Raw genomic sequence first — 17,081 nt, 5'->3', positions numbered from 1 at the left:
ATCCTAAAGCAGCGAAGACGATGTGTCAGGCAGCGAGAGAGGACAGAGTGTGAGGCCACTCCTTCGTGGAAGGGGAAGTAGGCCCCACTCCTCTGTGGAAGGGGAAGTAGGCCCCTCCCTAGCCAAAGGGAAGCAGGTCAGGGTCCCCAGGAGTTGACCAGACAACAAGGTTAGAGGGCTTCAGCTCTATCAATGTCAACATCTATATAGGGATCTATTCCTCCGCTCGCCAAGACAGCTCCCGCCTTGGCTCCCATTCCCCCTCGCGGCCTCCCCCACCACCTCCTTCTTACCCTGTCCGCCCCCTCGTCCCCTCCTGTTGTCATCCTCACCACCCGCCCTCGAGTTGTCAGGTCTCCCTCTTCCCTCACTCCCTCCCTTTGAGGTTGGGCCAACGGTCTCTTCTTCATGCTCGTGTCCCTCCCATGCTCCCTAACCCAAAGCCTCCGAGCAAGGGTCCAACACAGCCCCTCTTCTTCTCAGATTATAGCTTCTTTGGTGCAGTCTCAGTCATTTGCTCCTCTACAGGACGTGGCCTTGTCGTCACAGAATGCCGCTCCAAGAGACTTATCTAAGTTTTCAAAACCACTTGGACTTTGGAATGTTGGCCTGGGCAATTTTCATAAACATGAGTGCCTCTTAAGGAACAGTTCCTCAAGCAGACTGTTTGCCTCTTCTAGCGCAATTTCTACAGAGTAGGGGAGGGAGGCCTTTTGTTAGCAGAGCTAGATAGTGATTAGTGTGACAAAGATGCTATGGATGGGGGGATGAGGATGCTATGGATGTGCTTACTTGGTAGAGGATCAAGATTGTGGGATAGCTTGGCAAGAGTTGGATCATTGAGTCGGATACGGTTCTCTAGGATAGGGAGGGAGCACACTAGTGCCTTTGGTTATGGGAGGGGCGTCCTCTCATAGACGTTTAGTAGGTTCCAAGGGAGTTGTTCTGGCCTGATTGAGTAGGGCACTCTAACAGGGTGGAGGAGGTGGCTTTATTCTCTTAGACGATCCATATAGGTCGTTGTTTGTAGTTGGAGGAAGCAGCATGGACTCCCTTGAGGGAGCGACACTAGGTCAAGCAGGAGGTTCCTAGGGAGATCATTCCCCAGTTCTGGGCACGCCTTTGATTGAGCTTGTGACCACTGAATATTACCTATTTCTTTTGGATGGTAGCAGATGGGGGCTTACCCATTGGCCCTTGGGTGGTTGGAGCAAATGAGGGTGGATGGCAGATGCCACTGTTATACAGCCAACGTGACAGAGATGATTCCTCAGTACCTTTGGGAATGATTGGCAGCACAGAGGGTTTAGTCAGAAGCTCTGAGAATAGTGGTGAGTATCCAATGCATGGAGAGGGACTTCACCTAGGGGATGGTGGCCTGGCTCACAAAGGGGATGCATGCGTTCTGGATTGACCCCACCTCGCCATCTTTCCAGATTCATGGACAAAAAGTGATGAGGATGGAGGCCTTTTGTTAGCAGAGCTAGATAGTGATCAGTGTGACAAAGATCCTATGGATGGGGGGATGAGGATGCTATGGATGTGCTTACTTGGTAAAGTGATGAGGAGGGAGGCCTTTTGTTAGCAGAGCTAGATAGTGATCAGTGTGACAAAGATGCTATGGATGGGGGGATGAGGATGCTATGGATGTGCTTACTTGGTTGAGGATCAAGATTGTGGGATAGCTTGGCAAGAGTTGGATCATTGAGTCGGATACGGTTCTCTAGGACAAGGAGGGAGCACACTAGTGCCTTTGGTTATGGGAGGGCCATCCTCTCAGAGACGTTTAGTGGGTTCCAAGGGAGTTGTTCTGGCCTCCTGGAGTAGGGCACTCTAACAGGGTGGAGGAGGTGGCTTTATTCTCTTAGACGATCCATATAGGTCGTTGTTTGCAGTTGGAGGAAGCAGCATGGACTCCCTTGAGGGAGTGACACTAGGTCAAGCAGGAGGTTTCTAGGGACATCATTCCCCAGTTCTAGGCACGCCTCTGGTTGAGCTTGTGACCACTGAATATTACCTATTTCTTTTGGATGGTAGCAGATGGGGGCTTACCCATTGGCCCTTGGGTGGTTGGAGTAGATGAGGGTGGACGGCAGATGCCACTGTTATACAAACAGCGTGACAGAGATGACTCCTCAGTACCTTTGGGAATGCTTGGCAGCACAGAGGGTTTAGTCAGTAGCTCTGAGGATAGTGGTGAGTATCCAACGCGTGGAGAGGGACTTCACCTAGGGGATGGTGGCCTGGCTCACGAAGGGGATGCATGCGTTCTCGATTGACCCCACCTCGCCATCTTTCCAGATTTATGGACAAAAAGTGATGAGGATCGAGGCACATGAGGTAGTTCCTCCCAGATGAGTGTGCCCTGTACCTCTGGCAAAGGATAGTATGTGGGAGACAGTGGCTAGCAATGCTTAACATATCTGGGTCGCTTGTTGCAGTTGGATGATGGGAGGCCTGTAGACAAATCCGACAGCCACTCTAGTTGCCATATAGCAAGACATCATCTACACTCTGTGTGCTATAAGGGAGCACATGACTCCAAGATCTAGAGCAATCGTTGAAAGGCGTGCACATTTCTACAAGGCATGGCCTACAAGCTTCTTCAATGTTCTCAAAAAGAGAGGCATCCGTTGGTTGTATAGTCCGCCATTGTGGTTGTTAGCCCTTGTTCCAAAGACTCTGTAGACAGTATACTAGGAGCTCACGAAACAAGTTGTTAGCCCTTGTTCTAGAGACTCTATAGACAGTATACTAGGAGCTCAAGAAATAGGTTGGCCTCCTTTAGGAGGCATTTGTTTCTTTCTTTTTCCCTTGATCAGCACCTTTGGTCTGGCTGATTTGTAAGGTGGTTTCTATCGAATATTAATAGAAGTTCCTTTTTTCTGTGTTAAAAAAACATAATTTATGGATTTTTTCTACAATCTTGGTTGGGAGCATCTTTGGAATCAATGTTATAAACTATTCAATTCTCTTTTGATGATGGGAGGCAATGAGGATAAACAATTTTAGAAGGTTTGGTTTGAATTCCAAGAGGCACACTAAGTGTATAAAGGAGTATACAGTCACTCTCCTAGATCCCACAATAAATGCTAAAGGGAACCATTGCCATATAGCCAAAGGAGCTAGGGCCTAGCCATGACAATGAGGGTCTTTGTATCAACACCTAACACTAAATCCGACAACTCTTGATTGTATGGAGAGTAGCATCCTTGATCCTTGGCTCTTGCTCATCAATCTGACCAATCTCCAATCATCAGTGAGAACATAGAGGATTGTCTTGCCTTTTTGGTCCCAAAGGATACAAATAACATGTAGTGGAATGCCTATGCCGAAAGAATGAACCTGCTGCTCATTCATAGCATGGTAGGTCTCCTATAGCTAGCCCAACAGGATGGCTATATCAATCGTAGTGTGTGTTTGCGGCTTGCCCCATCGAACTTGAGTGATAGTGTGACGCTTTAGTGACTGAAGACTCTCCATGTCAAGACTAGTAGACGTATTCTAAAGAGCCCAGAATTTTCCACATAATGGGTTGTGTCCCTCTCATCTTGCATCTCTAGGGAAACCCACGAGAGAGATCCTTTGATCTAGCGCCAGGCTTTGACAAATGTTGCCAAGAAGGGAGAGGATGGAAGCGAACGTGAGCATCCATAAAGATCTATCTTATACTTAACAACAACCAGTCGCTGCCTTTGAAAGTAGTGCAACCCTGGATCTGATGGTTAAAGAAATCTTGCCAAGGGTCACCCTTAGGAAGAATTTTAATCACAAGTTTATGTACTAAAGCTCTACACTACATGTCGGACTGATGATGTTGAGGCCGCCTTCATGTCTAAGCAAGACGATGGTACTCCAAGCCATCCTGGCTCCAATCAGAACTGGAGCAAATATAGTTTCAGACCAATCTTTGAGTGACCAATGCATGAGTGAGAAAAGAATCAACAAGAGGTGATGCAACCTGCGGGTTAACTACACATTACTCTCATGTCAGCTACGCCATCAGAACCACACCAAAGATAGTTTTAGACCAATCTTCGAGTGACCAATGCCAAGTAAGAAAAGAACCAACAAGATGCGAAGCACCCTGTGAATATTAATTAGACTTGGTTCATAGACAAGCTCCTTGTGAATGTTAAATAGACTTGGTTCATAGACAAGCTCTAAAGGCCAAGTCTAGGTTTGTGAAACTCCAATAGGAAAGATTTCTCTTGATGTTCTCCATAACCGGAGCAAACTGTTGAGTGACCCCCATGTCCACACCTACCTAATGTGCCAAATATCTAGATGTGGTCTCTAGCTCAAATCCCCCATCTTGGAGTGTCGAAATTAGTGACCTAACATCATATGGATTTGTGCCAATTAGTGGAGGCAACAATCCTCGAATCTCAGTGAGGAAAAGTTTGAGGAAAGAGGACAACCCTGACGGATAGATCTAGAAATTTAAAATCTATCTCCTTTTGCATCCTACGGGTGAACATGGACTTGAGCTGAGTGGTAAAGAGATGAAACACCTGTAATCCACCGCTGTGAGAACCCCATGTATCACAGAGCTCTTTATAAAAAAAAAACCAGTCAACCTGGCATATGCTTTCTCAATAGCAAAGCAGAAGAATCACCGACGGCTGGTGGCCAATTCAATTGCTTGCCAAAACTGAGAAGACATTATCAAATATGCTCTCCTTGGCCAATCCAAATTGCTTGCCAAAACTGAGAAGACATTATCAAATATGCTCTTTCCACCCATTTGAGTGATGTATAAGGTGAAGGAAAGGGACTGACGTCTTAGGTTTACCACATTGGCCAGGATTTTATGGCAGTGCCCAAAGAGTGATTGGCCTCCATTGGAGATGAGATGGAGGCATGATGCTGTTGTCCCCCCAAATTTCCTATAGACCTGAAATGAGTAATTTCTATCGCATCCTGGTTCGTAATATAAATAGCAAGAGTCATGATGTCATCATGTGTGCACTTTCCTTTCAAAAAAGTAAGGAGTGCCAACCTGAGCCCTTGTGTCCTGAAGAGCCATCCAAAAGTTTTTCATCTCTGCTGTAATAATCTGCTCCCAAACTGGCTGGGTATTGCGAGGTACCAGTATCTAATTTGGCTCAATGGATGAGAGCCAAGTACTCTGCCCATCAAACTGTGAACATGCTCTAAGGTAATGTCTTCCCCAATAACTCTGAGCTCGTCTATCGTAAAAGATTGATCTTCCTGGCCGGTGGTGGTGGAAGGGATTAGTCGATGCAATTATACGTTTGAAACGTAGAAAGGAGGACATGAAGATCGATGGGAAAAGAAAGAAATGGGATGGGCTGAGAGAAGGAAGGGGGAGAGAGAAGGAAGGGGAGGGGGCTGACTGTTTGGTCTGCGGGGGGAGGGGGGGGCATAGGCTGCAAATAGGATTGGACGGGCAAGGGGTGATCCAAGCCAAGGAGTTGGCGAGCTGAGAATGGTGGGCAGGGAGCAGGCAGAATGCAAGCAGGGGAATGCTGAGACAAGAAGTGGGGAGTGGGAGAACTGGCTGGAGGGCAGGGGGAGGGCTGAGGGCAGCAGGGGTCAGCTGAGAGTGACAGGCATGAGGGCACACAGGAGGCAGGCTGAGAGGACTGGGTAGAAGGGAGGGGCAGGCTGAGAGGTGAGACGAGGGGCAAAGAGAGATAAGGAGCCCACTGAGAGAGGGCAGGCTGGGAGGAGTGGGGAACAGGGAGGGGCGAGCTAAGTGGAGGATGCAGGCTGAGGGAAGGGGACGGATAGAAGGGGGGAGCTCACAGTTCAAATGTCTGCATTCCCTTTTGACTCACCTAGATCTCACAAAGCAAGGCTGATCTTCTCAGTTATACCAAACACAAATATAGACCAATTTCTGTGCTCAGACATTAGAAATTCCCAATGTTAGACTACAAACACTTTTAGCAGCTCTGCTGGTATAAAGGGATGTTTCCAACAGAGAGTTACTCCTTTTTGCACCTGCTGTTGATTGCTTTTCTTTTACAGCCTGAACATATTTTGGGAGACTGTGTTCTGGGTCTCTGTTCAATCTTTCCAAAAGATTTTTTCCTTTACAATAAAACTCTGATCAAAAGACTTTCCATCATGCTCAGTGCTTCATTGGCAACAATGGCAATTCCTTATTTTTCTTGGAGAAGAATTTCATTCACAATTATCCTACTCATAATTTTCCAGTTTGTCTGTTTTGTCAGTGTTTAACTCTGCTTAGATAAAGATAAACATAATCCCATAAGAGCTGTGCACACCATTCTAAGATCATCTCTCTCCTTTCTATGACACTTAGACATTCATTTGATAAAGGGTCCCAAATAAAATATGTTCTGGCTTGCACAGATACATCTATTATAACAACCCAGGCCATCGCTTCTGCACTATCTGTTTATTCAAATAAAAAGGCGACTCACCTTGGCCATCTTTTCAATCATGATTTTAACTTTCATTTTGATAGCAAACTCAGGCATGTATGAAGATAAATGCACAACCCTTGTTACACATCAGAGGCTGGTTTTCATTTCACTTCACCTTAAAAATAATTTGCTCAACAGTAGGATTCTCCAAAAAGAACTTCAACATAAATTGATTTATTGACGTGAATAAGAATCTATTTAGCAGTGATGATATAGCATTCAGTATCCGTATTTTTGGGGAGACATACTGATGATGAAAAGTGTTCTTGTGTCCCAAAGCTTATTAAATGTCATTCATGTAATGATTTGTAATCCTTAACGATGTCTCTTGAATGTACATAATAAAAGGTGAGATGAAACAAGAGGTATCAAGAATTTGCAGATAAAATTTGGGGACTGCCAAAAAAAAATTAACTTCAGAAAAACGAAGATCTGTAGAAGAGAACCCTTAGCCCTAGGATGCTGCATGTATGCCACATCATTTGTGCATTTTTTTTTTTCCAAATTCATCTACCTCTGTCAGTGTGCCTTCTAGATGCCTCAGCATGCCCACCCAAATGTGACATTGTTGCATCAAGACATCAAGCTTGCTGGGGCAGGAGATAAAGAGGAAACATTAATGCAAATTTCTGCCGTGACAGGGCCTCTAAATGTGTTTGTATTGTTTTCACGACTATTATCTGGAACTTGCTAGAAGACCCCGGCTTTCCAAGAATTCATCAGGATCTAATTCTTCTTTGTCAGATTTCAAGGCTACTTGCACTTTTTTAGTTTGCTCTGCAGCTGCCAAATCACAAAATACAATGTCAGATTGGAATATTGAGTAGTCTAGAAAGAGAGAGAGAGAGAGAGAGAGAGAGAGGCATATTAACGTTTGCGAGAGGCCTCGCGGGCCTATGGGACAATATGCAAAATGTCAAAAAGACTTGCAACATCTGGATAAACCAGAGGGTCGAGGAGTGCACATGGCATCTCATCGAGAGAGAGAGAGAGAAAGAAAGAAAGAAAGAAAGTGTATTATTGTCCACTAAAGGCCAAAATGGGCCCATGGGACATCAAGAACTCTGCATACAAGATAGCACAAAATCAACGTGCCACAAAGAAGAGGCATCGTCGAATATCATCTAAGTGCTACGCAATACAATGCAAGTGAAAGTACATAATGTCAAATCTGAGCCTAAATACAAAGTAAACTAGATGCAAGGAAACCGCCCCTGGGGGGATGAGTACAATATGCCAATGCAAAGATACAAGTCCAGGTGTCACGGAGTCTGAGAACCAAAATAATACTGGAAATCCTGTCCATCGACTCTGCCTCCTGCTCTGAGAGTACAAATCTAAGCAAAGGTGAGGTGAGCGGCTGGTGGGGCGAGATCTCCATGAGTAAGTCTCCTCCGAAAAGCTGCCATCATCTAGGATCGTCTGGAGATGGAGCGACGAGTACGTCCCCTATGTAACAAGATCCTGCGGCGTCTACAAACCATCTCATATGTACATCCACAGGGTGGAGGCATGTGTCCTGTGTGAGCTCTGACCTCCTCGTGCTCCTCCTGGTCTCTGTCCTCTGGTATAGCGTGTGCCTGAGCTCTATCAGGCTGGGCTCTATCACGCTCCGGTCTGTGCTGATGGTCTCTGAGGTAGTCTCGTCGAAGCATAGTGGCCTCCCTGACATAAAGAGCTAGGCAATGCTGATCCTTGTAGTCCATCACTCGTGAGAGAGGTCCAAAGCCATCCGTGAAGAGACAGTGGAATCTACCTCTGAGCTCATAATATAGCGGGCATCTGTAAATGAAGTGCTCCTCTGACTCCACCTCTCCCATGGTGCAACAAGGGCAGATCCTGGTCTCTCGGCCTGGTCGCCGTCCATCCTCCATGCGTCGCATCCTACCAGCCTCTATCTCGAGCTGATGCGAAGAGACTCTAAGCTGGCCAAGGGCAATCCTCAGTGAGTGGGACATGTGGATACCTGTATAGTCTGGTGGAATGACAAATCCATCCTCTGAGATCCGAAGGAAGTGGTCACGATATGTGGCCATCTTCGTCGGAAGCTGCGTGGGATAAATCCAAGTGCGATACGTATGAAGCTGCAGCAAGTCTGCTCTCGTGACCTGGCTAAGCTCGTGGCGAGTCAACTCGAGATGAGGGGCATCTATGCTGTATCGGAAGGGAGGCAGTCTATCCATGTCTAGTCCAAGAGATGTGAGCCACCTAGTGAGTCTGAAGTACCAGCAGTATCGGGCCCCAGATCGTGCCAACTCCATAGAAGATGCAAGTGCTAACCATGGCAACCGAGCTCTGCCTGCTGCTGAGTCTCCAAACTCCCTAACCCTATGCAAATACATGACCGACTGAAATGCTGCATCCAATGCAAGGGGAGTAGCTCCAAACTCTGCTAGCATGATCTCGTGCGGAACTGTAGCCTTGGGCCTAATGAGCCGAGAGAACATGATGATCTGTAACCTCTCTACTCGTCTCCAATCTGCAGCGCCGAGGTCTCCTGCCCAGAAAGGAGCTGCATACATCGCAGCTGGTCTCACCAATGTATCAAAAAGCAAGGATTTCGTATCAGGATGCTGAAAGTGGGACTGAAAACACTGACGCTCAAGATGAGCCAACGAAGCATACCCTTTACTAATCCTATCTCGTGCTGCATATGTCATGGTGAAAACCGGTCCCCTGAAAACTGCCCCCAAATAAGTGTACTCTCTAACAAGCTCACTGGGCTGTCCGTCATATGTGAAGCAAAACTCATCCGTGCTGTAAATACGATCAGAGGTGTTGAAAACCATAACCTTGGTCTTGCCAAGGTTTACGGTCAACCCCCTGTCCTGGCAAAACCTGTGGAGTGCCTCAATATGTGCATGGAGGCCCTGAGCAGTAGAGGAAATGAGAACCACATCGTCCGCATACAGGAGGATAGGAATGGAGGATCCTGAGAGAGTAGAGCCCACACCGCCTGTCATCTGTATAAACATCTCTAGCTCATCAATATATAATCCAAAGAGAGTAGGAGAGAGCGGGCAACCCTGCTTCACCCCAATCGTGCTGCATACCTCCTCTGAGAGCCCCTCACGTGTCCGAACCCGACCAGTGACCCTCTCATACAAAGCCATGATAGCCCACTGTATCTCTCCACTGAAGCCCATCTGGCGAATCCTCTGAAACAATCTGAATCGCGGAACTGTGTCAAATGCCTTCCTGAAGTCCACGAAGCAACAATAAAGCCGTTGCCTTCGTGACTTCGCCTCCTCTACAAGTGCCCTGAGTGTGAGGATGTGGTCAAGTGTCGAATGATCCCTGCGAAATCCAGCCTGCCCTCTGGCTCTGAGTCCTGTCATCTCGGCATGGATAACGTGGCCAATCATGATGGTCCTGATGCATAGATCTTGGCCATAACGTGGCCAATCATGATGGTCCTGTGATTCGACGGCTCCATAGGGTCCCCCGACTTGTGGATAGGTACTATGGTATTGCCTAACCAGGACTGTGGTAGGCCTGTACAAACACACTCATTGAAGAGACGGGAAAGAACAAAATCTAAGGCATCAATCCCATGGATTACATACTCCGCTTGCAATCCATCATGATCCTTAGCTCTCCCGTTCTTCAATCGGTGGACTGCTGCACGGACACTCTCTGGTGTGAAGAGACTAGATGAAGCTGGCCTAGGGGAATGGGATAAATCGATGGCTGGCTGATTTGGAACATCGTATAGAGCTGAAGTGTATGCAGACCAGACACGTGGATTTGTGAGGGGGCTCTGAGACTTCGAGCGGAGGAATTTTCTCCAGAATTCCTTGGAGTCACAGCTGAAAAGCAAGCTTCTCAGCTCCTCATTCCGGGCTAGAAATTGGCGTTTCTTGCGCCTAACCAACCACTTGTAGTCTCTCTTGGTTTCGGCAAGGAGGGGAGACTTCTCCTTGGTCTCAAGGTGAAGTTTCCTGCGGAGTTCCTTACACTCCTCGTCATACCAACCGTTGCAAGGAACAAGACCAACCGGTGGGGGACTAGACGAATGACATGTGGCAGGGAACGACATGTGAGCGGCAGAAACGAGTGAAGTATGTACAAGTTCCCACCGGTCCTGCGTGGATGGTAGAGCATCTAATAGATGAGGACGGAGTAGGCGGCTGAGGTTCTGGCTATATACATCATCGAACTGGTGGTCGAAATGAACCTCGTAATAGGGTTGGCGGTCATGATAACGAGGGGGGGGTGGGTCATGGGAGACATTAGTCAAAGTAAAGTGGATGAGTGCATGGTCGGCAGAGGGCATGAAGGGGCTAACAGTAAGGCTATGGATGGAAGGGACTAGAGTCGGGGGACCTATGATGTAGTCGATCACGCTAGTACCACGCCCAGAAGCAGAAGAGAATGTAGGCATGGAAGACTGTGGCCACCTGGACAAGCCGTTATAAATGACCATACTGTGCGAGGTGAGGAGCTCCAGTAACTGACGTCCCTGATCTGTGGGCTGTACTGTGCAGTCTGATGAAGTCCGACAGAGGCTATCATCGTGAAATGCTGGGAGTATGACCGGATCCTCCATGAAGTCATAAGTGAGGGCCTGTCTATCTGAGGTCCTCGCGTTGAAGTCTCCTAAAAGGATGACTTCTCCGCGATGTGAGAAATCTGCAATGTCCGCTGAGAGATCCTCAAATATGGACTGGCCTGGTCCAGTGGAAGAATAGATCGACTGCGCCGGGGGGAAGTAGCAAACTGCAATAAAAAGATCCCGCTGAGGGGCTCTGCGGCAGATGCGTACCCACAAGAATCGGGCATGTGAATCCGCTCTCTCCACTGTGATGATCCGATCGAGATGCTCTCTGTACAAAATGGCCACTCCTCCAGATCCTCTCACTCCAAATGTTCGAGTGTGCTGCCTGAAGGCAGATCTCCATGTATACCCTGTCACTCGTGGCAAAGGTCTCTCTGGACTCTCGTGTGTCTCCGTGAAAAAGATATCTCTCCCAAAGAATGCCCCCCGTAGATTGCCTAGCTGTGCTGTAAAAGAACCATTGCAGTTCCATACAGCGATGCGTAGACTATCTGACGGGTGGTGTGTCCCATGGGCCCTGTCCCATCAAGCGGTCGTAGCAGGAGGTGGAGGTGGGGCTATATCTGCTGGTCTGTCATCTCTAAGCACTGTGGGAGCACGCCTCAAAGTGCCTGTGATGAGTCTGCCATCCCTGATCACTACCCACTTGCCCTGAGCTCGGGCTGCATCTCTCTGAGGCATGAGCGCCTTGCGCTCCTCAACCTGTATCTGAGTCAGATCCTCGTCCATGGAAATCTGTGGGTGGTCTCTGAGTGTCCCTCTCCTCCTGAGCGCAGCGAGACGTGCCTGGGCATCTCTGAATCTGATAATGAGGGGCTGCTCTCTAGTTCGATCCCTCCCGACTCTATATGATCTACTATGCCATGATCCTGTACTCCCAGTGTCTGAGAGTCTGAGAGAGAGAGAGAGAGAGAGAGAGAGAGAGAGAGAGAGAATTTGAAGAAACACCCCTTAGCACAAATGACAACTCCCTGAGGTTATAACATAAACATATTTTTAAGGAGGAAATGGGGAGTATTGTCATCATTGTCATTTGTTAATGATGTGATCATGCATACATCTGCTTTAGCTTTAGGCAACACATCAGGAAAAAGTTTAGATATTTTCATGACTATTTTTCTAAACTTATCAATGTACTCAGCTATACTCATAAATTTATTTTGACGAAGATACTTGTACTCACACCTGAAGCTTGGGACGCTTCGTCAAGAGATAGGAAATGCTTTCTCAATTTCCTTTTGAACCCTTACCAGTGGATGCTATTTTATCCCTCTGATGTTTTATCCACATCTATCGGCTACCTCAGCAAACATGTGTGTGGCCTCACGGATTTTCTTGATTAGATACCTGATTTCACAAATAGCGAACTCCTTGTCCCATTTGTGTAACCAACCATCAACGACATCCAATCAGAAAATTTTTCCAGTCTATAATTTGCAATATTAGGCAAATTAACCTTTACAAAGATCAACCGTATGCACACTAGACTCCGGCTCCATCGAAGCATTTTCTTTCTCCTCAGCTGGATTCTCTCACAGGCAGTGCTTAGACCATTCTTTTTAACTTTGATGACTGCCCTCAATCAGCCTGTAGATGTTGAGTCATAATGTTTCGTAAGTCATCCTCTATGATAGCAATCCTACCAGATAATGTATGTGCCATAGGGCGTGACACCTACTGTGCCGGCATCTCTTGGACCATTCTTTTTAACTTTGACTACCCTCGATAAGTCTGTAGCTGCTGAGTAATAATGTGTTGTAAGGCATCCTCTACAACAACAATTCTTTCAGATAGTGTATGGACCATAGCGCACATGGGATCCACCTGTGAAGTTTCTCCTTCAACTTCCACTACTACTGCTTTACCCTATGTAGAGTCCCAAGTTTTTAGATCTAAAGGGTTTACTATAGTTTTTTTTTGAACACAGTCCAAAAATTGTAATTACAATTGCATACACCAGATCCCAAAACCACTGCTATCCAAGCATAATCCAACTACTCAAAATTGTCCAAAACTCCAAAACTGTAAAGCTATAAATTCACAACAACTAAAACATGTGGCTTTTCCCTATATTAGTAAAATACATGCAACCCCAATAATTGCAAAAGAACTTGAATAGCAAAGAAAACCCAAACTTAAACAAAGCTAACTTCAAAAAGGGATAGGAAGAACTCATGCGCAACTTCAATAGTCTTTATACTTTCCTAAAGTCTTCTAGCTTTGTCAATGTTACTCTTCGAATCCTTTTCAAAGTTAGATCATCTGTAGTTTCCACTCATCACATATATATATATACATGTACATGTGTGTGTGTGTGTGTCGTGAGGATGACTTGGATGTATCTTGTTTAGAGGCGTTTTCCCATTGCTTTTGATTTTTCTGAATAATCTATTATGTAGACTATTCTCATTCTAAAAATCTTTTCTATATAAATAGAGTGGTTTCACCAAAAAAAAAAAAGTGTGTGTGTGTGAGAAAGAAAGAAAGAAAGAAAGTGTATTATTGTCCACTAAAGGCCAAAATGGGCCCATGGGACATCAAGAACTCTGCATACAAGATAGCACAAAATCAACGTGCCACAAAGAAGAGGCATCGTCGAATATCATCTAAGTGCTATGCAATACAATGCAAGTGAAAGTACATAATGTCAAATCTGAGCCTAAATACAAAGTAAACTAGATGCAAGAAAACCGCCCCTGGGTGCAAAATGGGGGGATGAGTACAATATGCCAATGCAAAGATACAAGTCCAGGTGTCACGGAGTTTGAGAACCAAAATAATACTGAAAATCCTATCCATCGACTCTGCCTCCTGCTATGAGAATACAAATCTGAGCAAAGGTGAGGTGAGCGGCTGGTGGGGCGACATCTCCATGAGTAAGTCTCCTCCGAAAAGCTGCCATCATCCTGGATCGTCTGGAGATGAAGCGGCGAGTACGTCCCCTATGTAACAAGATCCTGCAGCGTCTACAAACCATCTCATATGTACATCCACAGGGTGGAGGCATGTGTCCTGTGTGAGCTCTGACCTCCTCATGCCCCTCCTGGTCTCTGTCCTCTGGTATAGCGTGTGCCTGAGCTCTATCAGGCTGGGCTCTATGATGCTCCGGTCTGTGCTGATGGTCTCTGAGGTAGTCTCGTCGAAGCATAGTGGCCTCCCTGACATAAAGAGCTAGGCAATGCTGATCCTCGTAGTCCATCACTCGTGAGAGAGGTCCAAAGCCATCCGTGAAGAGACAGTGGAATCTACCTCTGAGCTCATAATATAGTGGGCATCTGCAAATGAAGTGCTCCTCTGACTCCACCTCTCCCATGGTGCAACAAGGGCAGATCCTGGTCTCTCGGCCTGGTCGCCGTCCATCCTCCATGCGTCGCATCCTACCAGCCTCTATCTCGAGCTGATGCGAAGAGACTCTAAGCTGGCCAAGGGCAATCCTCAGTGAGTGGGACATGTGGATACCTGTATAGCCTGGTGGAATGACAAACCCATCCTCTGAGATCCGAAGGAAGTGGTCACGATATGTGGCCATCTTCGTCGAAAGCTGCGTGGGATAAATCCAAGTGCGATACGTATGAAGCTGCAGCAAGTCTGCTCTCGTGACCTGGCTAAGCTCGTGGCGAGTCAACTCGAGATGAGGGGCATCCATGCTGTATCGGAAGGGAGGGAGTCTATCCATGTCTAGTCCAAGAGATGTGAGCCACCTAGTGAGTCTAAAGTACCACCAGTATCGGGCCCCAGATCATGCCAACTCCATAGAAGATGCAAGTGCTAACCATGGCAACCGAGCTCTGCCTGCTGTTGAGTCTCCAAACTCCCTAACCCTGTGCATATACATGACCGATTGAAACGCTGCATCCAATGCAAGGGGAGTAGCTCCAAACTCTGCTAGCATGATCTCGTGCGGAACTGTAGCCTTGGCCCTAATGAGCCGAGAGAACATGATGATATGTAACCTCTCTACTCGTCTCCAATCTGCAGCGCCGAGGTCTCCTGCCTAGAAAGGAGCTGCATACATCGCAGCTGGTCTCACCAATGTATCAAAAAGCAAGGATTTCGTATCAGGATGCTGAAAGTGGGACTGAAAACACTGACGCTCAAGATGAGCCAACGAAGCATACCCTTTACTAATCCTATCTCGTGCTGCATATGTCATGGTGAAGACCGGTCCCCTGAAAACTGCCCCCAAATAAGTGTACTCTCTAACAAGCTCAATGGGCTGTCCGTCATAAGTGAAGCAAAACTCATCCGTGCTGTAAATACGATCAGAGGTGTTGAAAACCATAACCTTGGTCTTGCCAAGGTTTACGGTCAACCCCCTGTCCTGGCAAAACCTGTGGAGTGCCTCAATGTGCTTGGAGGCCCTGAGCAGTAGAGGAAATGAGAACCACATTGTCCGCATACAGGAGGATAGGAATGGAGGATCCTGAGAGAGTAGAGCCCACACCGCCTGTCATCTGTACAAACATCTCTAGCTCATCAATATATAATCCAAAGAGAGTAGGAGAGAGCGGGCAACCCTGCTTCACCCCAATCGTGCTGCATACCTCCTTTGAGAGCCCCTCACGTGTCCGAACCCGACCAGTGACCCTCTCATACAGAGCCATGATAGCCCACTGTATCTCTCCACTGAAGCCCATCTGACGAATCCTCTGAAACAATCTGAATCGCGGAACTGTGTCAAATGCCTTCTTGAAGTCCACGAAGCAACAATAAAGCCGTTGCCTTCATGACTTCGCCTCCTCTACCAGTGCCCTGAGTGTGAGGATGTGGTCAAGTGTCGAATGATCCCTGCGAAATCCAGCCTACCCTCTGGCTCTGAGTCCTGTCGTCTCGGCATGGTCATTTATACGGCTTATGAGAGAGAGAGGAGTGACGAAGAGCACTCAGCTATGGCGTTCGTCTACAGCAACGTGCCCGACTAGGGTCTTCAGTTACGTTCGAAGCCCTCTCTAGGTCTCGTTTTTGCTCGTGGCTGTCCTGCTCTTCCCGTTTTGACTTCTGCGCACCCGGCTCCGCACTCGTGACATCATCTACATGTCTGCTTTCGTACGGACATGTACGGAACGTACGGTATCTGTTGCAGATTTTGTTGTTGCTGGTCGTCCATCTTGTCTCATGTTTGCTGCTGCTCGTTTTCTCCTCTTGCTCTCCTGTCCTACCTCTGGTCGTTTGCTGCTTGCCTTTCTTTTTTCCTTTGGGTCTTTCTTGCTTTATACTGCGTCATACAGCTCCTTCTATCCTTTAGTTTATGCTCTCTTTTGCTCTAGTTGTTCATAAGCCTATCATCTTCTCTTTTTTTTGTGGTTATCTCGTCTCATCGTCATGGCTTAAATGAAGATTTACTCTCACAAGAAACAAAAGCAGGATTCGGGTCAGGATGACCTTGTGCGCTTCTCTTGAGGCACAGCTGGTTTTTGATGTTATGCATGAGGGTTTTGAAGATACCCGCAAGGATTGGAAAGATTCTGCACCTACAGTTGGGATTATGGTGGAGGTTGATGATATAGTTGATCCCATGCGGGAATATGCGGAGCATGCTGTCATAATCTTTTTCCCGGGTTGTATGCCGGTTGCAGCAAATGTCGGGAACTGGTTAACCAGAACACTGGGAGGATGTTTTGTTTGTAAAGTGCATTGTGCAGCTACTAGGGGATTTTTTTAGGTTATTATGGTTGATGAGTAACATAAACAGATGCTTCTTGAACATTCTCGCTTTTTTATGGGCAGCAGATGGTTCGTGTTTTGCCATGGTCGCCCACTCGGGATTATCAAGCACTGATTCGCCACATCGTTGCCGAGTGTGGGTAGAGGTGGTTGATTTTCCTCAATGTTTGGCCTCGCTTTTGCCAAAAATTGCAGCTTCTCTAGGAAAAGTGGTTTGTCCACCGAAGCCAAATGGAAACTCAAATAGATTTTGCATTATCTAGGATATTGATAATCCCACCCTTGACTTCCTATTCTGTTATAGTGAATCATGTGGCAATGGGAAGTGCATTTTATAAGCTCAAATGGGGGTTATTTGCGGGTGCCTGCTTTGAATGTAAAAAGTTTGGACACATGGTCTCTCAATTCCCTTTGGTTTTACACAAAATGCCTCCGGATGT

General features: G+C 46.9%; 1 protein-coding gene across 1 annotated transcript in view; it reads right to left on the bottom strand.

Moving 5' to 3' along the window:
* Positions 1–6,625: 6,625 nt before the first annotated feature.
* The window catches only part of LOC147899634 (sodium/hydrogen exchanger 5-like), a 166,935-nt gene continuing 156,479 nt past the window's right edge, over positions 6,626–17,081 (bottom strand). The window contains exon 22 of the mRNA XM_087378415.1: positions 6,626–7,202. Coding sequence (XP_087234541.1) covers positions 7,096–7,202 — 107 coding nt within the window. The 3' untranslated portion in view covers positions 6,626–7,095. The remainder of the gene's footprint in view (positions 7,203–17,081) is intronic.

Source organism: Dipteris shenzhenensis, chromosome 8, assembly GCF_047967505.1.
Source record: "Dipteris shenzhenensis isolate YYH24624 ecotype China chromosome 8, Dip_SZ_1.0, whole genome shotgun sequence".
Lineage (NCBI taxonomy): Eukaryota > Viridiplantae > Streptophyta > Polypodiopsida > Gleicheniales > Dipteridaceae > Dipteris > Dipteris shenzhenensis.
The sequence above is the reverse complement of the archived record's forward strand: the minus strand, read 5'-3'. Positions and strand labels throughout refer to the sequence as shown.